Below are 24,710 nucleotides of genomic sequence, written 5' to 3'. Positions count from 1 at the left end.
CCAAGCTTGCCTTCCACACCAAGGAAAGTCCCATCCGGACACGGGACGAAGTCTTCAATCTTGTATCTTCATAGTCTTGGAGTCCGGCCGATGATGGTAGTTCGGCTATCCGGACACCCCCTAGTCCGGGACTCCCTCAATCATCATGAGAGCTTGAGAGCTTTTCATGACTTTCTTCCAATTTCCCATAATTGCAAGATAGCACCTCAAGTTGAGCCCGTAGCTCAACATTCTCCTTCAAAATGGATGCTTCACAAGTAATAGAATTAGTAGCACAAGCATCATCATTAACAACAAGAGGAGAAGGCAACTTGGTAAGCTCTTTTAAATAAGAAGCTTCAAGTTGAGCATGAGACTCGGTGAGCTTGATGAGCTCACCCTTGATGACCCTTGAGCCATTTTCAAGGTGCTCAAAATCCTCAAGGAGTCTAGCATGAGCAACTTCAAGCTTAGCATTTTTAGTTTCAAAAACATTGGCCACCTTAAGAGCTCTATCAGTAGATTCCTTCACTCTAGACAATTCTAGAGCAAAAGTCTCCTCAAGAGATTCCTTGGTGGTTTGTTCAAGTTCAAGAGCTTGAGAGAGGTCCGCAATCTCATTAGCGTAATCACGCCCATGACCTTCCATTTTATCAATGGTGGCCTCATGCTCCTCTAGATGAGATTCCAACTCCTCAATGTATTTCTTGCCATCAATGGCAATGGACATTATTTCCATGAAGTTGGAACGAGCAATTTTATTTTTATGAAGAGCTTTAAAAATCATTTCCCCCTTAGTTTTTAAGGAGGCAACATTATCATTCTCTTCATCATTATCCTCGTCATCATTAGCATCAACATCATCATCAAGAGACATATTGGGGTACAAAGTAGGAGATACCTTTGACGCCTTAGCCATAAGACAAAAAGCAATAGATGATGATGTAGGATCCCTTGAGGCACCATTAAACACCACATCTTGTTCCATGGAGTGTTCGGTTTCCACTACATTGTTAGCACAACAATTCGAGGAAATAGATGCATTTTTATCATGGCAACAAGACATAGCAAGCATATCATCATGAGATTTAGTCAAGCAATTTCTACATGATATGCAAGGACTATTAACACAAGCATGTGAAACATTTGGAGTGCTCGGAGTGTTAAAGCCCAAAGAAGGAGCATTGCAATAATATAGTGCTGAAGGATCATCCATAATAAGCATACTATCATCATTGCAATGACCAACACTACTCACCATGTCATTACCTTGTGGAAAACCACATGTAGGTGAAGTAGAAGAAGTTGAGAAGACTATACGACCGGAGGTGGAGGGAGAACAATCATCCCCACAAATCTTAGACACACCATATTTATCTTGAAGCTTCGTCCACAACTCATGAGCATCTCGAAACGGCATGAGTTGAAATATAACTACATTGCTCAAAGCATCGAAAAGCACATTAGAAGCTTGAGCATTGAGATAACAGTTTTTCTCATCCTCTAAAGATAATCTTTGGGGATCCTTTGGAGGAGAAAAACCCATATCTACAATTCGCTCCAAATTTGGGTCCATGACCCTAAAGAGATTAAGCATGCGAATTACCCAAACATCAAAATTTGTGCCATCAAAACTAAGAGTGTCAGAGAATCCTAATCCCCTAGTCGACATCTTTACTCTCTAGGCGGTAAAGCCTAATAAAGAGAGACGAGGCTCTGATACCAATTGAAAGATCGAGGATGTCGCCTAGAGGGGGGGTGAATAGGCACTTTAAAATAATTACGGTTTAGGCTTGAACAAATGCGGAATAAACCTAGCGGTTAATTTGTCAAGCACAAAACCTACAACAACTAGGCTCACCTATGTGCACCAACAACTTATGCTAAGCAAGATAAGCAACTATGTGATAGCAAGATATATGACAAAGAACAATATGGCTATCACAAAGTAAAGTGCATAAGTAAAGGGGCTCGGGTAAGAGATAACCGAGGCACGCGGAGACGACGATGTATCCCGAAGTTCACACCCTTGCGGATGCTAATCTCCGTTTGGAGCGGTGTGGAGGCACAATGCTCCCCAAGAAGCCACTAGGGCCACCGTAATCTCCTCACGCCCTCGCACAATGCAAGATGCCGTGATTCCACAAAGGGACCCTTGAGGGCGGTCACCGAACCCGTACAAATGGCGACCCTTGGGGGCGGTCACCGAACCCGTACACTTTGGCAACCCCTGGGGGCGGTCACCGGTACCCGTCAAATTGCTCGGGGCGATCTCCACAACCTAATTGGAGACCCCGACGCTTGCCGAGAGCTTTACACCACAATGATTGAGCTCCGAACACCACCAACCGTCTAGGGCACCAAGGCACCCAAGAGGAACAAGCTCTAGGGTGCCCAAACACCCAAGAGTAATAAGCTTCTCAAACTTCACTTCCACGTATCACCGTGGAGAACTCAAACCGATGCACCAAATGCAATGGCAAGGGCACACGGAGTGCCCAAGTCCTTCTCTCCCAAATCCCACCAAAGCAACTAATGCTAGGGAGGAAAATGAGAGGACGAACGAAAGAAGAACACGAAGAACTCCAAGACCTAGATCCAAGGGGTTCCCCTCACTTAGAGGAGAAAGTGATTGGTGGAAACGTGGATCTAGATCTCCTCTCTATTTTCCCTCAAAAACTAACAAGAATCCATGGAGGGATTGAGAGTTAGAAGGCTCGAAGAAGGTCAACAATGGGGGAAGAACACGAGCTCAAAGGATAAGGTTGAATGGGGAAGAAGACCCCCTTTTATAGGAGCTCCTGAATCCAACCGTTATGCTCACAGCCCGCACAGAGCGGTACTACCCCTTTGAAACACAATAGCGAGGAGGCAAAAAGGCCAAAAGAACCTTCGCAGCGGTAGTACCACTCGTCCTCACGGTACTACCGCTCGACCTCACGGTACTACCGCAAATGGTAGCGGTACTACTGCTTGCGAGCGGTACTAAAAAATACTTCTGTGCCTACTTCCGCTGAGCAAAACACGAGATTTTGGTCTGGAGCGGTACTACCGCTTAGGAGCCGCGGTAGTACTGCTCTGGAGCGGTAGTAAAAAATTACATCCGCTCCAGTCGCGGTAGTACCGCTGCAGCCTTTACCAAGACAACCACAACTTTTGCAAACGAACTCCAAATTCAACGAAACCAAGTTTGTTGGAAAGCTAGCGACAAGGGCTAACACAATCTTGAAAGAAATACCAATAAGAAACAAACGAGAAAAGGCCCAAAGGAAAATGGTGAGAACCCTTCCTCGGAAAAGACCGGTAAAACCTCCAACACCGAAAACATCATAGAAGACGCATGTGAACTCCGTTTTCGATGAACTCAAGCTTGTCATCAAGATGACCATAAGCTCTAAGACTCACAAAGAGAACCAAACAAGAACCAAGAAACAAGATGCAAGGATGCAAGGGTTTGAGCTCTCTACTAATGATACAATCAAGCTACCAACTTGAGAGCCCCCCTTGATAGTACGGCAAACGATCATATAACCCGGTCTCCCTACTACCACCACGAGACCGGTAAAATAGAAAACCTATCAAGGGCAAACCTTTGCCTTGCACATGGTCCACTTGATCTAGATGATGACGATCTTCACTCCCTCAAGATGGACCACCTTTCTTGATTGCGTTGGCTCGATGAAGACTAGATGATTGCTCCCCCATAGTCCACTATGGGTGAGCCACTCTTCGGCTCATCTTCACAAGTCCATTGACACCACAATGGATGGCAAGATTCAAGCACTTGATCTCTTCGTGATGCTCCACTTGAACTTGCACACGGCAATCTTGATGACGATCACCACTTGATGTCATCCTTTCCATGGGTTGTATGATATCTTCCTCTTGATGCAAGCCCATGGATACGTACCTAACCCCACATAGAACTCTCACATAGACCATGGGCCAGTACACAAAGTGCAATGGACAGTGCTTACCATACCATGGGATCACTTGATCCCTCTCGGTACATCTTCTACGCTTTGTGAGTTGATCAACTTGATTCACTATTGACTTAGTCTTGATCAACCTTAAATCTTTGCAACTCTCTTCATTTGGATGATGTATTGAAGGTAAACATGAATGATCACACAACCTTCTTCTTCAAGACATGCTTGCAATAAGCTCAACACTCGCATGATCAATCTTTGGATAATTCCTTAATAGCACCTTGGTCAACTCATAAACTCCTTGAAACCAACACATGGACTTCAAGAAAATCCTATGGACAAATCCTTCAAATATAACTCAAGACAACCATTACTCCATAGAGATTGTCATCAATTACCAAAACCAAACATGGGGGCACCGCATGTTCTTTCAATCTCCCCCATTTTGGTAATTGATGACAATCACTTTCAAGAGAGTTTATATAAGGAATTATGCATCACCATGCAATGCAACAACCAATAGTGCATGCGAATGAGATGCAAATGCTAAGGAACAAAACCAAAGCAAGAAGAGATAACTCTCTAAACTTCTCCACAAAACTCTCTGAAACTTCTCCCCGATTGGCATCGATTGCCAAAATGGGCGAAAATCTAAGAAGGCCAATATAAATTGTGGTCCTCCTAAATTGTGTATTTCTCAACAAGAGAGTGGAATGCAATACACAAGTTTGACGGTAAATACTAGGAGGAAAACAAACTATATTTAGGCCCAAAGTGCACAAAAGAAAGATATGCCACAAAGACATAAGAAAGAGAGAAACAAGCAATCAAGCAATCAAAAGATACCAATTGAAGCAAGCAATCAATGAATATCAATTGAGCCAACTAGACCAATGATCCTACATGCCACATGAATGAATAAATGATATGAGCGAAGGAGTGTTCTAAAGAAACTGGAGAAGCTCCCCATGATTTGTGCACACATAAGAATTTTTGTATTTGAATACAAAGTGCACAAAACAGGATCATAGCTCCCCCAAAATCAATAGAAACTTACATCCAGTGCAAGTGAGCCTATAGGAAACAAAGCCTAGCGCTTGCAACAAGCACATGGTTGAGCAACATGTAAGAGAGGCAACTTAAGAATAGGCTCAACCAAAATGATGTGTGTGAGTCATGGTGAAGCACTTGAGAAGACTAAAATTAGGATGAGCATTAAGCATCAACATAGTCTTGAAAGAATGAGGCACACGGTGCAAGGCCTATCATTCCCACACACAACTGGCAAATGGGTTCACAAGCTTACTACTCCATAAGCAAAAGAGAACCTATGCTTGTGACAACCCATGGTGAAGATAGACGAGGGGAGGCTCATCAAGACGAGGGATACCAATTAAGATGGCAAAAACCTCGTAAAGGTAAGCAAGAGGAAAATAATCTTCACCACACAAGAGTGCAACAAGATGCAATGATAGAGGACACGCACTCAAGGCAAAAGCTTTCACAGAGCCACCAAAGAAATAACATAAGAAAGACAAGGTGGACGTGAAAGAAAAGATATCAACTAGAGATGTAATTTCTATCAAGTGTATAAGGTTCTATGTAGACGAAATCATGATGATTTATATATCTACAAAGAAGGATGTACACCCGAAATAGTTACAACACGAAGGAACAAGATATCCACAAGGAAGTCATAAATATACCAATAAGATATTTGCTTGAAAGCATAGCACTTGGCTAGATATGGTCTTATTGTATATAAATGAAGTCCAAACACACATCCATCAAAGGCATCACAACTAGCAACAAGAGATCATCGTTGGGATGCTTTGAGAAAGGAAACAAGTATCACAAGATATGAAATGAAAATCATGCCAAGATGCAACCTACACAAGGTTGAATGCAAGAGGAGAAAGCATGAATAGATACTTGTTACCGAGATATCATTGGAAGGATGTAGTAGATACCAATTGAAGGTAGATAGTGGTTCATTGATCATCCTAGCTTGACTCCAATATGGACATGGTGACAACACCTTCCTTGTGAGTGAGCCAAGCATCCAATGCATCTCCAAATGTTCCTAGAAGAACAACACAAACTAAACGGTACCCAAACTCATCAGGATCAAATAGTTAGAAACACCAATACATAGGACAAACTCCACATAAATATGTGCATATAGATATGAAAATGAATTTCATGCACATCTCATCCAAATTGAGACTAGGTGGAATTTCCCCTATATATTGAGTCAAAGAAAGAAAGCATTCCAAATGAAATACATGAAGTAAACATGCATGCTCAAGACTTTCAAAACCCGAAACCAAAAAGAAAGAAATGCCAAGTGAAAATGATACCAAATGGAGAAATCATCACTTGGAAGATATCATTAAAGATACATCGAGGAATGAGATATCCATTGATACAAACTAAACTAAAGATGTCAAACTCTCAAAGAGAGGATGGTTCCAAACAAACCAGGCTCTCAACAAAGTTTCATGATGGCACAAAGTACCAAAAAGAAATGGCTTGCCTTCCACCAAAACACACTTGATAAGGATCACAAGAAGAGTGTTCTAAAGAAAATAGGATAGCTCCCCCACGAGTTGTGCATTATATAGGATTTGCATTTGAATACAAAATGCACAAGGTGGGATCACCACTTTCACTATATCTAGAAAACACTAGACAAGAACAAGAAATAAACAAGATCCACAAGTGGTAGGGAAGACAACGGGAGTTGACACAAACCTTGGCAAGAGAAAAAGGCAAATAAACAAAAGCCAATGTAAAGATGATCAATTAAACTCTACCACACATAAGTGATTACCAATTGTCAAAAGACAAGAAGTATTTGGAAATAATTCCCGGTGGTAGATAGCAAGGATATCCGACATCATCTTCACTCCAAACAAAAAGCAAATTGCAACTTGTAGAGCTAACATGCCACCTAGGAACAAGATAATTTACAGTATCAATTCTAGGTGACAATATCTCAAATGTACACATTTTCTAGGCTTGTATTATGCACTTAGCATATTACTCCCCCATAATGTGATACCAATAAGAAATAAACAAGAGGCAATAATAGGATCCAACACGAGATAATCAATGGAATTTTTAGAATTTGAATTTCTCATGAGAGATATACCACCTAGCAACTAGATAATCTTGTAATATCAATACTAGATGGTATTCCTCATGTACACACATTTATAGGATTGTGAGGTGCACAAAGCACATCACTCCCCCAAAATGGGATGTTCCATTGAGCTCTCACACGAGCCAACTAGGATACAAACAGGAACCAAAAAGGCTCAACGCACGACGCACACGTACATGATGTGCAAACCAACACACACATACTTGATTGCTCAAGATAAGCAAGTTGGAAGCGCAACATATACAAACACATGCAAGGAACAAAACCAAAACATGCAAGGGGGCAAGTAACTTTCAAGGTAAACAATTTAAGTACAAGTTACCGCAAGGAGGCACATTGGATATAATATAGAAACTTGATAATCCAATTGACTTGGCTTGAGACAAAGAGAATGATGAAGTCCCCTTAATTCTTCATAATGTAGCCAAGTCTCCAATGCCCTCCAACAACACCTATTGATCAAGTTTGAGCTTGTTGGTCCCCAACCAAGTTGGGTCCTAAGAGGTTAGTCACAATAGGTTTGGCTACCCAAATGGTTCTTTGCTTGACACCACTTTGAGTACCAACAAACTTGGCAAACACATTGCCAACCTTATCCTTACCAAGAGAATAGATATCATCAATAATAATTGGGTTGGATAAGTTACCACTAGTGCATGAAGAAGCGACGTGACCTTTCTCACGACATAAGTAGCAACGTCTACTCTTCACTTTCTTCTCACTTGATTTCTCAATTTGAGAAGCATTAACTTGAGTCTTCTTGGGAAGAGGCCTTTCTTCAACTTGATGTTGAGCATGAGATTGAACTTGTGCCCTCTTCCCTTGTTGCTTGACACTAATGGCCTTCTTCTTCAATGGACAAGATCTAACATGATGCCCTTCGACTTTGCACTTGAAGCAAACAATCTTGGCCGAATTCTTGACTTGTTCTTGGCCCTTCTTCTTGTTCAACTTGGACTTCTTCTTCTTGTTGGAGTTGAATCCAAGTCCACCTTTTTCATTGGGGGATTTTTGCACACTCAAGATATTGTTGAGTGTGGCCTTCCCTTCATGACACTTCTCCAAGTCTTTCTTCAAAGAAGTGACTTGGGCCTTGAGCTCTTTGATTTCCTCTACATGGTTAGTCTCAACACAAGTACTAGAGGAAGTATAAGCTTCATCGTTAGAGCAACAAGGCAAGGAAAGCAATTCATCACAAGATGTACCAACATTGTGAGTAGATGAATTACAAGGACTAGCACATGGCCATATACTATTTTGACTAGAAGTAGTGCTAGTATCCACATGAGGCTCACTAGATGTTACCTTAGCAATCATGGCCTCATGAGCTATCTTTAGCACACTATGGGATACTAGAAGATCATCATGAGAGCTTGAGAGCTTTTCATGACTTTCTTCCAATTTCCCATAATTGCAAGATAGCACCTCAAGTTGAGCCCGTAGCTCAACATTCTCCTTCAAAATGGATGCTTCACAAGTAATAGAATTAGTAGAACAAGCATCATCATTAACAACAAGAGGAGAAGGCAACTTGGCAAGCTCTTTTCAATAAGAAGCTTCAAGTTGAGCATGATACTCGGTGAGTTTGATGAGCTCACCCTTGATGACCCTTGAGCCATTTTCGAGGTGCTCAAAATCCGCAAGGAGTCTAGCATGAGCAACTTCAAGCTTAGCATTTTTAGTTTCAAAAACATTGGCCACCTTAAGAGCTCTATCAGTAGATTCCTTCACTTTAGACAATTCTAGAGCAAAAGTCTCCTCAAGAGATTCCTTGGTGGTTTGTTCAAGTTCAAGAGCTTGAGAGAGGTCCGCAATCTCATTAGCGTAATCACGCCCATGACCTTCCATTTTATCAATGGTGGCCTCATGCTCCTCTAGATGAGATTCCAACTCCTCAATGTATTTCTTTCCATCAATGGCAATGGACATTATTTCCATGAAGTTGGAACGAGCAATTTTATTTTTATGAAGAGCTTTAAAAATCATTTCCCCCTTAGTTTTTAAGGAGGCAACATTATCATTCTCTTCATCATTATCCTCATCATCATTAGCATCAACATCATCATCAAGAGACATATTGGGGTACAAAGTAGGAGATACCTTTGACGCCTTAGCCATAAGGCAAAAAGCAATAGATGATGATGTAGGATCCCTTGAGGCACCATTAAACACCACATCTTGTTCCATGGAGTGTTCGGTTTCCACTACATTGTTAGCCCAACAATTCGAGGAAATAGATGCATTTTTATCATGGCAACAAGACATAGCAAGCATATCATCATGAGATTTAGTCAAGCAATTTCTACATGATATGCAAGGACTATTAACACAAGCATGTGAAACATTTGGAGTGCTCGAAGTGTTAAAGCCCAAAGAAGGAGCATTGCAATAATATAGTGCTGAAGGATCATCCATAATAAGCATACTATCATCATTGCAATGACCAACACTACTCACCATGTCATTACCTTGTGGAAAACCCCATGTAGGTGAAGTAGAAGAAGTTGAGAAGACTATACGACCGGAGGTGGAGGGAGAACAATCATCCCCACAAATCTTGGACACACCATATTTATCTTGAACCTTCGTCCACAACTCATGAGCATCTCGGAACGGCATGAGTTGAAATATAACTACATTGCTCAAAGCATCGAAAAGCACATTAGAAGCTTGAGCATTGAGATAAGAGTTTTTCTCATCCTCTAAAGATAATCTTTGGGGATCCTTTGGAGGAGAAAAACCCATATCTACAATTCGCTCTAAATTTGGGTCCATGACCCTAAAGAGATTAAGCATGCGAATTACCCAAACATCAAAATTTGTGCCATCGAAACTAAGAGTGTCAGAGAATCCTAATCCCCTAGTTGACATCTTTACTCTCTAGGCGGTAAAGCCTAATAAAGAGAGACGAGGCTTTGATACCAATTGAAAGATCGAGGATGTCGCCTAGAGGGGGGGTGAATAGGCGCTTTAATATAATTACGGTTTAGGCTTGAACAAATGCGGAATAAACCTAGCGGTTAATTTGTCAAGCACAAAACCTACAACAACTAGGCTCACCTATGTGCACCAACAACTTATGCTAAGCAATATAAGCAACTATGTGATAGCAAGATATATGACAAAGAACAATATGGCTATCACAAAGTAAAGTGCATAAGTAAAGGGGCTCGGGTAAGAGATAACCGAGGCACGCAGAGATGACAATGTATCCCGAAGTTCACACACTTGCGGATGCTAATCTCCGTTTGGAGCGGTGTGGAGGCACAATGCTCCCCAAGAAACCACTAGGGCCACCGTAATCTCCTCATGGCCTTGCACAATGCAAGATGCCGTGATTCCACTAAGGGACCCTTGAGGGCGGTCACCGAACCCATACAAATGGCGACCCTTGGGGGCGGTCACCGAACCCGTACACTTTTGGCAACCCTTGGGGGCGGTCACCGGTACCCGTCAAATTGCTCGGGGCGATCTCCACAACCTAATTGGAGACCCCGACGCTTGCCCGGAGCTTTACACCACAATGATTGAGCTCCGAACACCACCAACCGTCTAGGGCACCAAGGCACCCAAGAGGAACAAGCTCTAGGGTGCCCAAACACCCAAGAGTAATAAGCTTCTCAAACTTCACTTCCACGTATCACCGTGGAGAACTCAAACCGATGCACCAAATGCAATGGCAAGGGCACACGGAGTGCCCAAGTCCTTCTCTCCCAAATCCCACCAAAGCAACTAATGCTAGGGAGGAAAATGAGAGGAAGAACGAAAGAAGAACACGAAGAACTCCAAGACCTAGATCCAAGGGGTTCCCCTCACTTAGAGGAGAAAGTGATTGGTGGAAACGTGGATCTAGATCTCCTCTCTATTTTCCCTCAAAAACTAACAAGAATCCATGGAGGGATTGAGAGTTAGAAGGCTCGAAGAAGGTCAACAATGGGGGAAGAACACAAGCTCAAAGGATAAGGTTGAATGGGGAAGAAGACCCCCTTTTATAGGAGCTCCTGAATCCAACCGTTATGCTCACAGCCCGCACAGAGCGGTACTACCGCTAGGGCGGTAGTACCCCTTCGAAACACAATAGCGAGGAGGCAAAAAGGCCAAAAGAACCTTCGCAGCGGTAGTACCGCTCGTCCTCACGGTACTACCGCTCGACCTCACGGTACTACCGCAAATGGTAGCGGTACTACTGCTTGCGAGCGGTACTAAAAAATACTTCTGTGCCTACTTCCGCTGAGCAAAACACGAGATTTTGGTCCGGAGCGGTACTACCGCTTAGGAGCCGCGGTAGTACTGCTCTGGAGCGGTAGTAAAAAATTATCTCCGCTCCAGTCGCGGTAGTACCGCTGCAGCCTTTACCAAAACAACCACAACTGTTGCAAACGAACTTCGAATTCAACGAAACCAAGTTTGTTGGAAAGCTAGTGACAAGGGCTAACACAATCTTGAAAGAAATATCAATAAGAAGCAAATGAGAAAAGGCCCAAAGGAAAATGGTGAGAACCCTTCCTCGGAAAAGACCGGTAAAATCTCCAACACCGAAAACATCATAGAAGACGCATGTGAACTCCGTTTTCGATGAACTCAAGCTTGTCATCAAGATGACCATAAGCTCTAAGACTCACAAAGAGAACCAAACAAGAACCAAGAAACAAGATGCAAGGATGCAAGGGTTTGAGCTCTCTACTAATGATACGATCAAGCTACCAACTTGAGAGCCCCCCTTGATAGCACGGCAAACGATCATATAACCTGGTCTCCCTACTACCACCACGAGACCAGTAAAATAGAAAACCTATCGAGGGCAAACCTTTGCCTTGCACATGGTCCACTTGAGCTAGATGATGACGATCTTGACTCCCTCAAGATGGACCACCTTTCTTGATTGCGTTGGCTTGATGAAGACTAGATGATTGCTCCCTCATAGTCCACTATGGGTGAGCCACTCTTCGGCTCATCTTCACAAGTCCATTGACACCACAATGGATGGCAAGATTCAAGCACTTGATCTCTTCGTGATGCTCCACTTGAACTTGCACACGGCAATCTTGATGACGATCACCACTTGATGTCATCCTTTCCATGGGTTGTATGATATCTTTCTCTTGATGCAAGCCCATGGATACGTACCTAACCCCACATAGAACTCTCACATAGACCATGGGTTAGTACACAAAGTGCAATGGACAATGCTTACCATACCATGGGATCACTTGATCCCTCTCGGTACATCTTCTACGCTTTGTGAGTTGATCAACTTGATTCACTATTGACTTAGTCTTGATCAACCTTAAATCTTTGCAACTCTCTTCATTTGGATGATGTATTGAAGGTAAACATGAATGATCACACAACCTTCTTCTTCAAGACATGCTTGCAATAAGCTCAACACTCGCATGACCAATCTTTGGACAATTCCTTAATAGCACCTTGGTCATCTCATAAACTCCTTGAAACCAACACATGGACTTCAAGAAAATCCTATGGACAAATCCTTCAAATATAACTCAAGACAACCATTAGTCCATAGAGATTGTCATCAATTACCAAAACCAAACATGGGGGCACCGCATGTTCTTTCACATGTATTGGCTTAATTTCGTCCATAAATAGCTCATTTCCTATGGGAAAAAATAAAGCTTGGATATTTAGAATCATTTGCATTCATTAGTCATTACTAGAAATATCGGAGCGAATATCTCAGTTTTGATGAAATATTTTGGTTTAAACTTAGTTTAGAGGAGTGTAAAAATAACACTCATCAAACAATACAAAACAAAGCACAACATAGGGTGTTGCCTCACCATGAGACCCCGAACCCGGGGGTACCCTGTGCGAACTCCCTTCTGGTACTTCCGTCCACGTTCGCCACCCTACTGAGGGTACTTGACTTGGTAAAAACAAGTCAAATACAAACGCAACATAAACATAATCACTTACAATCAATTCACAAAAAACATCCTTCAAATTGCTCGCCTAAGTTCTCGGTTGCATTTGTTTTTTGCCTCTTTGCGGATTATTCGCAAGATATGTTGTTCATAAGTTGCTTCGTTTCTTGGCTCTAGTTGGGATTTACTCCAAGAGTGCAACAAGTCATCTAGTACTACTAAAGCAGTAAAGCACGTGCGAGGGGTCCTCACCATACTGACCGCCGGAGAGAGAGGGGTGGGTCCAAAGAAAATGGATCTAGGAGGAGAGTGGGTAGGGGACGGGGGCGGGAGAGAACCACTATTCTTCCATATGATTCAAAGTCCTATGTTCCATATGGAACATAGGATTTTTCACACAAGAAATCACCATATGGATTGTAGAATTGCTTTCAAAATTCCTATAGGAATCCTTCCTTTCCTCTGCGTTTTGGAGGATTCTAAACATTTGCTTAAATCTCATGTTTTCGCTTCCTTTTGAGAAATCCAATGCTATGTATTTTTTTTCTCTCATCTTCTATCTCGCTTGGAAAAAAATCATGCAAAATTCCTATGGAGCATCGGAACAATTATGGTGTATTAAATTCTTGTATGGACATGACATCCATTTGCTATTCCTACATTTTTTCCCCGTGTTTTTCTATCCCATGTTACAAACAGGCCTTTAAGACGTAGGAAATATATAGGAATTTCATAAATACACAATCGTGCGCGCGCGTCAGTTATACGACTCGAGCGGCCGGCCACATACGCTCACATGAATGTATTTTTTTGTCTCCTAGTGCATGTGGTCGTTGGCATTAAGTGCGTTTGTACTAGTCACTTTGGTTTAGCAAAAACAGGACCATTTGCATTTATTTCGGGTTTTTGAATTTTCAAAAAGTCATATCTTTCAAATCGCGCATCAGAATTTTGATCAGTTTTCACCGTTGGAATCTCCGTGACGAGATTTTTGAAACTAGATCCCGCATGGGAATGTTACGACAAACTTTTTTTGATGCCAACTTTGATGTCATATGGTGCAACTCTATTACTATATGATGCAACTTTAGTATTGCATGGTGCAAATTTTTACAAAACCAATTTTAGAGCTGCATGATCCAATTTCCTATGTGGTTGCCACTTAGCAACCATGACAACCAACTTTTTAGATGTGCAACTAGTCTACTGTCTCAGCCAACTAACTAGTAATTGATGCACAACCCTTCTTCATACTCTTGGATGTGTATTATTCACTATCAGCACACCCTGCCTCACCTACCCTACCAACGATATGTGCAACTTAGTCTGTTGTTCCAGCCAACTACCTAGTAGTCGAGGTGCAACTTTTCCCCCTTTCCTAGTTACTTGTGGATATGTAGATTCACTTGGCAGGGGAACAGACAAAGTTGCACATAGTTTGCAAGACAGTTGGCCGAGACAATAGGAGAAGTTGCACATCTCACCAACATGGATTGTTGGATGGTAAAAAATTACACATCCATGAGGGAAGAGAAAAGTTGCCTATAGGTGGGGCCCTAAAGTTGGACATCTCACAAACAGCCGGTGGTTGGGACAGGGTGCAAGCAGTGAAAACTACACACCCATGAGGTACAGGAGAAAGTTGCACGTCGGCTATTGGGCAGTTGGTCGGGGTAGCATCATGAAAGATCATGGATGTCGCCTAGAGGGGGGGTGAATAGGCGTTTTAAAATAATTATGGTTTAGGCTTGAACAAATGCGGAATAAACCTAGCGGTTAATTTGTCAAGCACAAAACCTTAAAACAACTAGGCTCACCTATGTGCACCAACAACTTATGCTAAGCAATATAAGCAACTATGTGATAGCAAGATATATGATAAAGAAAAATATGTCTATCACAAAGTAAAGTGCATAAGTAAAGGGCTCGGGTAAGAGATAACCGAGACACGTGGAGACGATGATGTATCCCGAAGTTCACACCCTTGCGGATGCTAATCTCCGTTTGGAGCGATGTGGAGGCACAGTGCTCCCCAAGAAGCCACTAGGGCCACCGTAATCTCCTCACGCCCTCACACAATGCAAGATGCCGTGATTCCACTAAGGGACCCTTGAGGGCGGTCACCGAACCCGTACAAATGGCAACACTTGGGGGCGGTCACCGAACCCGTACACTTTGGCAACCCTTGGGGGCGATCACCGGAACCCGTCAAATTGCTCGGGGCGATCTCCACAACCTAATTGGAGACCCCGACGCTTGCCCGGAGCTTTACACCACAATGATTGAGCTCCGAACACCACCAACCGACTAGGGCGCCCAAGCACCCAAGAGGAACAAGCTCAAGGGCACCAAGCACCCAAGAGTAATAAGCTTCTCAACTTGTAACTTCCACGTATCACCGTGGAGAACTCAAACCGATGCACAAATGCAATGGCAAGGGCACACAGAGTGCCCAAGTCCTTCTCTCTCAAATCCCACCAAAGCAACTAATGTTAGGGAGGAAAATGAGAGGAAGAACAAGAAGGAGAACAGCAAGAACTCCAAGAACTAGATCCAAGGGGTTCCCCTCACGTAGAGGAGAAAGTGATTGGTGGAAATGTGGATCTAGATCTCCTCTCTCTTTTCTCCCAAAAACTAGCAAGAATCCATGGAGGGATTGAGAAATAGCAAGCTCGGAGAAGGTCAACAATGGGGGAAGAACACGAGCTCAGAGGATAAGGTTCATTGGGGAAGAAGACCCCCTTTTATAGGAGGGGGAAAATCCAACCGTTACCGCACTGTACATCCCCGCACAGAGCGGTACTACCGCTAGGGAAGGGCGGTGCTACCGCTCCGGGCGGTACTACCGCTCAACCCAGCGGTACTGCCGCGCTGCCAGGGCGGTACTACCGCTAGGGAAGAGCGGTACTACCGCTTAGGGCGGTACTACCGCTCCTACTACCTCCCTTAGTGCCGCAAAACCCAACACGAAAAACTTCGTTCGAGAATCGAGGCGAAAGTAGCCCAGACACACAGCGGTACTACGGCCGAAAATCCCAAGTGGTACTACCGTTCGGAGAGCGGTACTACCGCTTGGAGCGATACTACCGCTCTGAGAGCGGTACTACCGCTGGGGAGCTTCGGCGGTACTACCGCTGTGGACGTGGTACTATCGCTGGGGCCAACCTTATGCCTCAACCACGAAAACAAAGAATACTCCAAGGAAAACCAGAACTGCCATAACTTCTTCATATGAGCTCCGAATTGAGCAAACTCAAGCTTGTTTGAAACAAGACAACGAGTAGCATCAAAACAGCGACTTTCCAAAGTTTGGCATGAACATCGAAAACATCATAGAAGTATGCTTAGCAAACAAAGGAGTGACACCTCCAACAGAGAAGAACCGGCATAACCTCCAACATCGAAAACATCATAGAAGATGCATGTGAACTCTGTTTTCGATGAATTCGAGCTTGTCATGAACATGACCAAAAGCTCCAAATCTCACAAGGAGAAGAACCAAACAAGAACCAATAAAGATGATGCAAGGATGCAATGGTTTGAGCTCTCTACGAACGATACGATCAAGCAACTCATCGAGAGCCCCCCTTGATAGTACGGCAAACGATCCTATAACCCGGTCTCCCACAACTACCATGAGACCGGTAAAATAGAAAACCTATCAAGGGCAAACCTTTGCCTTGCACATGGTCCACTTGAGCTAGATGATGACGATCTCCCTCAAGTTGGACCACCTTTCTTGATTGCGTTGGCTCGATGAAGACTAGTAGATTGCTCCCCCATACTCCACTATGGGTGAGCCACTCTTCTGCACATCTTCACAAGTCCATTGTCGCCACAAAGGACGGCAAGCTTCAAGCATATGATCTCTTCGTGATGATCCTACTTGAACTTGCACACCGCAACCTAACCCCACAAAGAACTCTCACGAAGACCATGGGTTAGTACACAAAGCGTAATTGACCATGCTTACCATACCATGGGATCGCTTGATCCCTCTCGGTACATCTTCTATGCTTTGTGTGTTGATCAACTTGATTCATTCTTTGACTTAGTCTTGATCAACCTTGAATCTTTCCAACTCTCTTCCTTTGGCTGATGTCTTGAAGGTAAACATGAATGATCACACAATCTTGTTCTTCAAGACATGCTTGCAATAAGCTCAACACTTGCATGACCAATGTTTGGATAATTCCTTAATAGCACCTTGGTCAACTCATAAATTCCTTGAAACCAACACATGAACTTCAAGAAAAGCCTATGGACAAATCCTTCACATATAACTCAAGACAACCATTAGTCCATAGAGATTGTCATCAATTACTAAAACCAAACATAGGGGCACCGCATGTTCTTTCACATCCAAAGTTGCACATCCAGTGCTAGGCAGTTTGTAGGGGTAGCATCTGAAGTTGCACATCCACTGTTAGGCAGTTGGCTGAGACATCAACAGTCAAAACTGCACATCCGTAGACAAGGAAAAGTTGCACAACAACTAATAGTCAGTTGGACAGGGCAATAGACAAAGTTGCACGTCTCAATGGTAGATGGTAGTTTGGATGGAGGTGGCATCAGTGAAAACTGCACATCCACGGGTAGAGGAAAATTTGCACATCGACTGTCAGATAGTTGCACATCAACTATTAGGCATTTGCACTAAATAAAGACTAAATTGCACACAAAACAGTTCGTTGAAGCATACCCATGAGGAATTTAGTTTTGAAGAGCACGTCATAGGAATTCCTACGGTGAAAAGGGGTCTTAATTTTTTTATTCTGTTCAAAAGTTATGCTTTTTTTAGAAAAATGAAAACCGAATTAAATATGTTCACACCTGCTTTTGCATCAGTGAAAAATGCACATTCATAAGTAGGGGAAAGTTGCACATCCACTGTCAGATAGTACATTGACGACTATACAGTTGCATCAAAAAGGGATTAAATTGCACACACAAAAATTCATCAAAATATACCCATTCGAGATCTAGTTTCGAAGAGCACGTCGTAAAGATTCCAACGGTGAAAACAGATCGTAATTTCGACACGCGGATTGAACGTTATGCCTTCTAAATTTTTAAAATCACAAATTAAATGCATGAGAGAACAAAAAGCATGCACCAAAGGAGATGGCTGTGCTAGCATTTAATACGTCGTGAGAAAAGGGATTAGGTGAGAAGGTTTTCCTAATTAGAAGGGGGAAGAAATTTCCTAAATTAGCCGACCGCTCGCTAACCATTCCAAGCGGCTGCGCACTGACTATACACGTCCTACGAATTTTGCCTTTGATTTGAGTTTCAAGGAAAAAAACAAAGAAATTTTACAATCCACCCAAACAATTTTTTTGCATTCATCAGCATTTTTTTGCATTCATCAGCACAAAGGACAAGGCAAACGTTTTGCATAATAACAATACCCCTCTGTTTTTTACGCAAGGTGTATTATTTTCAGCACGGTGACCAAGGCACATAATTATAGACATGTTAGGACAAAATTATCCTTGACAAATTTATTGATTAGTGGCAAGTAAATCAGTTAGTTCAAGAAAGTACATGCAATCGACGGAGAGATACTTCCTTCTTTTGCTACAACGAGAGATCTAGACAATCAGAAGAGAGATGTTTCTTTTTTCTGAAGGGCTAATAAGAGAATTATGAGGAATTAGAAGAAATACACCTTACATTTTATTTATTTTTTTAAAAATAAATACATCTTATATAAAGGAACGAAGGGGCATAATCTTACCTTCTCAGGAGTTAACCTTTTGATTTCACAAGAATTTATATATTTTTCATGTTCCTGCAAATCAAACAACCAATTCCGTAAAATTCAAATTGCTCACAATCCTTTGTTTTGCATGTAAAATCCTACTACAATATTATTGTGTTTTCTCTTTCCATTTATACGATGAAGGAAACCATACAAATCAAAGATGCCCTTAAGCCTTCATCCACGCTCAAGCTTGGTACTAAAGGATGGTCTCTGATCCTGGAAAACGAAAACAAAAACTAATCTTATAATGTTACAGCAGGCCAGAAGAACCACTTCCACAAAGAATGGTTGCCCATAAGCCATAACCCCTCCAGGCTACCAAAACATCTCATTTCCAGACCAGAGTCTGAAAATGCGCGTTGGCTCGGTACAGCAGAAACACCCTTCGAGTTGACACAAATAAGAAGGGCCTTAGATAGTTAGATCAATGCGTTTCAACTATGATACAATCACAGAATTATACATATAGATAACCAGACTTTACAGATGACAAAAGAGTCGCAAAGGTTGATTACTACACTACCAGAACATATGCACAGCACGATCCACGAGGAAGCGAAAAGAAACAACCACCTGGTAACTTCGCAGGTACTACCCGCTACTCCGCAGGCAACTCAGCCATTTCGAGCTTTTGTGGCGACAGCGAATAGGAGACCAGATACCCTGGTCCGCGGACCTTCTCTTTCCTGTGGTCACAGATGATAGGGAACGTTTCTGTTTTGGGTGATGACAACCCACTGGCAAAGCTTCATGATGCCTAAGCATGGCTATTGTCACCATGGGAAATTGGGAATCACAACCTTGTGTCACTTGACATTTCCAGGAGCTGCGAAAGCTCTAACCGGCGCTCGAGGCCTCGGATGTAGTGGCCCAGCAGCATACACCTGAACAGCCATCGCAGAAACGGGTGATCAGAGTTCACCTCCAACGCACCAATAGGCAACCTAGGAAAAGAGGGCTATAAATCCATTTGTATTATTACCAGAATAATAGACGCGCAAGATGATCCCGTGGAATAGATATGAGGGGCTGAAATGGGAGCGATACATCCTCCACGAGTTCAGCACGGTCATCATCCCCATTCCCGTAATTCAGGGTTCCACCAGCCATGTTCTCTGATGGTGGAGGGGGCTTTGCATGCATTTTGGGGGAGAGAGTTGCTAGAAGACCATGTACCACGGAATGAATAGCTTCCTGCACACCAGGGCAGGAAGGTTCCGAGAGTTCGATAACCTGTAAAAAATAGTTAGTGGCTCAAATCAGACACAAAACAGGTACCCAGCGAACCTGAGAAGCTTATCTGCTGAGTTGTTCAACTGAAGGACAATAAGAAGCACTGGATAGACTACATGCAGAAACAAGAGGAAACATATTACTGCTCGATGAAGAAGTAGGAGATAGAACAAACCGTGTCAGGTGATAATGATCTCAAGTAGTCCAGTAACTCATTTTTTTCTTCTCCAGCAAACTGTTGCATTTGCAAGGAAGAATTTTTCTTCTTGAGCTCATGTAGCTCCTGCAGGATTGAAAATAGAATAAGCATCCCAATAAAATCCGATGAGTGGGAACTTAAGGCAAGAAGATTAGAAAGAACAGAAATGGGACTAATTTCTCGCTGAAGAAAGTAAGATGACCTCAGGCATCACAGAAACTAGCCTTCTTGTGAATTCTTGATACAAAAAGGTAACTGTGCAAAAAATGCACCATGGCTTTGATAGCTAATACATAGGACTGCTCATAAAAACAGAATAAACATCTAAAACTGAGAACTCTGTTTTACTATATCTTTCCTCGGCCTACTATGCTTACAGCCCACTAATCCTGAGAAAAAGACAGACCCAGTGCTACAAGTTCCCACACCAGGTGGGGTCTGGGGAAGGATTATACGAGGCAAGCCTTACCCCTGCACAGCGCAATGCAGAGAGGCCGCGTCGAACACAAGACCTCATGGCACAAGTGGGGAGTACTTCACCACTGCACCAGGTCTGTCCTTCGCACTAATCCTGAGAAAAGTAAATAAGAAATGACCATAATGCATATCTCTACTAAATAAATTTATTTATATAACCATTCTCAACGTTAATTTACAGGGGTATAGAACGGAGTCAACACAATAACCACACTATTGATTTCCTCAATACACAGACATTTTAAAATGGAGTAACCCGAGGTAGGAGATACCGAGAGAGGTAGTGAAACAGTTGGAGTAACAATCATCTTATATTGCCAAATTAAGTATGAAATAGATGTTACCCTTTCCATAGAATCCAAGCGAGACTGCAATTGGAGAATATGTTCTTTTGCTTGAGCGTTTAAGCTATCTAATCCACCCATATTTTCCGATAATAAATTGCCATCCCTCTTTTCTGATTCATTAGCCGCTTCATCGTCTTCTGATAATCTCAAAATAGATCCTTGACTATATTCAGTGCTATCTCTTTCCTTGCACTCAGTTTCATCATCAGACAACTCTAGGATTCTTTCAAGGGAAAGCCTGTATTCAGCATTAGACAGAGTGTACCTGAAATACAGACAAAGCAACTTTAGGTGATAATTATACCTGGCATGTTTATCATGTTTGTGAGTAGGCAGTGCAAGCCAAGTGCGCCTATAAGAAAGCAAAAAGTACCAAGGGGCAGGAGCTTGTTCAAATTTCCTGTCTTGTTTTAGAAAAGTGAATAAAGCAAAGTTTTCGATCGTTTTCTTACTAACAACCATTACCACATGAAAATAAGTTGATCAAGGTCAGTGTTTCAGACTGAAGTCTGAATGATTAAGTTTAGCTAGCATGTTTTGATCTGCTGCTTCTCAAATTATGAAACAAATGTAGTCATTCAATAACAAATGGAAGGGCATGGAAAAAATCAAGTAGGATTTGCACATTCTATGTGACAAACGTCTAAGTACACAAGACAGCAATTCTACCAGCATTAAAATCGGACACTCAAAGAAACTATGCAACATGAATAGGATTTTATAGTTCACACTCTTAAAACATGTTTTTGACATGTGCGACTCAAACTGCAGCAAACTGTTCTGATAACTGCCCTTTTTACAGTGAGTAGTGACGTTGAATTTCGATTTCCTACACAGAGATAATAAGAGCATGCTACAGCAGGCTACCAGCCTACGACCAATGGCGTACTTTTCCAGTCCACCTCACATAACGGGTTGACCTAGATTCCACATCAAGTCATTTGCTACTTTTATATGCACACAATTGCAAAAGGACCATGCCAAAATGTGTCTTCTTTTGACCAGAGACAATCAAATTCAACTATAGTCTATACGAACGGTACGATTCAGGAGAAAAGCATACCCTGTTTTTATTGAAGATATCACCAACTTGAACTATAGTCTATATGAATGGTATGATTCAGGAGAAAAGCATACCCTGTCTTTATTGAAGATATCACCAACTTGAAGAAGGGATCCCAAAGGGCCTCCACGACAACACGGAACTGATCAGACGGAAGCAGACCCAACATGCCCGAAACAGTCCTCTTCATTGCATCCACAGTTTCAGGAGGAACATCTCTCTGGACTACACTTAGATCCAAAGGTTCTACATCTTTTATCAAGTTCCAAAGTAAAGATTTCTGCAAACAATACAAGCGCGTCATGGTAATGAACAGCATCAGTACATCGACTCGATAGGATTACAAGATGCCAATCCTATTCTAGTACATCGATTCGATAGGATAGGAGTAACTTTTTCCAGCGGAAGGCTGGAAGCTCACAAGAATCTAATTCTTTGTCAGTGGGAGGTAAATAACTTCATCACACCTGTCTCGAGACACCTCAACCTACAGGTAACCTATTCTATGCTGCTTATGATTTCAGCTTCTGTCTGCACGATCGTATTTTTTAAAAATTTGTGTTGCGGAGTTGCACACATGATTATGAGTATATAATAATTTGCATATATTGCCCCACCAAAGGGGCAGAGTTTCCTTTCGCTAGCACGGACAGACAGACAGACAGACACCCGCTCCACGGAGGAGCATCGGTATCGGCATCGCGCTCGCGCTCACCTCGGGGAAACCGTGGAGATGCCTCCCGCGCGCGTGGAGCTCGTCGGGTGACGCCGCGGAGGAGGCCGCCGCCACCACGACCCCGAGCCTCCTGCGCCGGACGCCGCCCGCCGCCAGTTGAGGAACGGGGACGCGGAGGATCCGGCTCCCAGGGACGTACACCGACGCCCCTTGCGGCGGCGCGCGGATGCCGGCGGAGATCGGCATGTGCGGGCGGCCGTCGCCAGCGGCGAGACTCCTCTCTGATTATCTGGCGAGGTCTGGTGCTTGGTTGGTGGGTGGTGGTTCGAGCGGGCGCCTAGCTGGACCCAGGATAAGCGCCAGCTCGGGTGCCACTGCCATGCGGGCCCGGCGGGACGTAACGCGTGGACACGCTCCGGCCTTCCCACGTATGGCCTCGCGTGGACCGTCGCGTCACGTTCACCCTCGCGTCACGTACTGAGTGAGCACTACCACATCTGCGCCAGCAGAACAGGCCCAGTTACCGTGTGCCGCGGCACACTGTAATGTGTAGGCTCCAAAAGTCATCACAAACTCGGAGTTGTACACTGTAATGTGCAGTCCAACCTCACGGGGAAAACATAAAAAAAAAAGATACACAATGCGTCTCGCTTAAACATACTCTCATACACCCATTTCTTAAACACACGCATACCCTATCTTATGACTACCTCCGAAAAACTGAGCCAATGCATCATCTTAAGATTGACGAAGCCGCTACAAAAGTCTTTGTAGTCGACGAGAAAATCTCCTTCCAATGAACGCATATCGCCACAAGACATAAACTCCCATGTACAACTTAAACACTGATCTTTGAACCGGGCACAATCCCTTTTCATTAATTGAATAATGAAAATACAAAATTTAACTTAAAGTCTGATGGACTGGAACCATAAATTGGTTTGCAGGGAAAAACATCATCACAAACTCGTTTGCAGCAAATTATGGAATCGGAATTGCTCCACACACGACATCATGTGGCCGATCCATGAACGACAATAAATCCAGCGAACAGAGTGTGGGCTGTGGACGAGTTTCGGTGGCTGGGATTCATCGTCGTGCACTGGTCGTCTAAATTAGTCGTCCGCCTAGCAGTGTTGTTATGGAATAACAAAACACGTAAGCTATCTGTGTTGGTTTAGCACGCGAGCTTTGCGAACCGTGATGCATGGTCAGTTGATTGCTGGGGCAAACGTCTAGGTTTTGTCTGCCCTGACCAGGGGATCACAATTCACAAAAATCACATGCTTGTTGGATGCAGGGCGGCTAGCAGCTAGTTTGGTTTTGTCAACGATGCTATTTGTTTACTAGTGACTAGTGAGCTGCCGTCCAAGACCAGCTTAATTAGCCAGTGCTACCAACGAAGCAGGTTCTTTGACTTGTCATTACACCGACGATACTCACGAAACAAATTCACAACAACTACATATGATGATTTGTCTGCGCACGGTTAGTACGTTGACATAACCATAATTCCCCACAAAAGAACAAGTAATTGTAAAGACTCAATTGAGTCAATTACATCATTGGTGTTAGAACTTGGCATGAATGGTCACTTTAGTGCTACAAGTTGTAGTGTACATTAAAGTGGTGCAAAAACTTGGCTTCGCGGTGCAAATACGGTGCAAAACTCGTTTGTATACGTCCACGACGCTGATGAGGCATGCCAACAAGGCTTGGGGCCCGCTGTCAATGACGGGATAATGAGGACAGGCTGTGCGGCTTGCTCTTTTTGAAAAAAAAAATTCAGTTTTTTTTGCACAAAAATAACGCTGGGAGGCCCACCTGCACAAAACGCATTGAGGAAAAAATAGCACACACAGAGTTTCGAACCTATAACCAGCAGGTAACAACACCTGGAAAAAAACGATATGAGCGCACCTAACCACCGGCCAATGAGACATTCCGTGCCAGCGACCTGAAGATTTCAGGCATACACGATTAACTACC

The 24,710-nt window shown here is 43.1% G+C and overlaps 1 protein-coding gene across 1 annotated transcript; it reads right to left on the bottom strand.

Annotated features, from left to right (window-relative positions):
* Positions 1 to 19,116: 19,116 nt before the first annotated feature.
* LOC119307648 lies at positions 19,117 to 23,039 on the bottom strand. Its single transcript, XM_037583717.1, has 6 exons — positions 22,761 to 23,039; positions 22,120 to 22,325; positions 20,980 to 21,247; positions 20,135 to 20,242; positions 19,709 to 19,959; positions 19,117 to 19,610 (listed from the first exon to the last, which is right to left on the bottom strand). The coding sequence occupies exons 1-6, from the start codon at positions 22,965 to 22,967 to the stop codon at positions 19,520 to 19,522; spliced, it is 1,131 nt and encodes a 376-aa protein (XP_037439614.1). The 5' UTR covers positions 22,968 to 23,039; the 3' UTR covers positions 19,117 to 19,519.
* Between the last annotated feature and the right edge of the window lie 1,671 nt (positions 23,040 to 24,710).

The sequence above is a fragment of the Triticum dicoccoides genome, chromosome 5B (genome assembly GCF_002162155.2).
Source record: "Triticum dicoccoides isolate Atlit2015 ecotype Zavitan chromosome 5B, WEW_v2.0, whole genome shotgun sequence".
In the NCBI taxonomy this organism is placed as follows: Eukaryota; Viridiplantae; Streptophyta; class Magnoliopsida; order Poales; family Poaceae; genus Triticum; species Triticum dicoccoides.
This window is presented reverse-complemented; position numbering and strand designations above follow the sequence as displayed.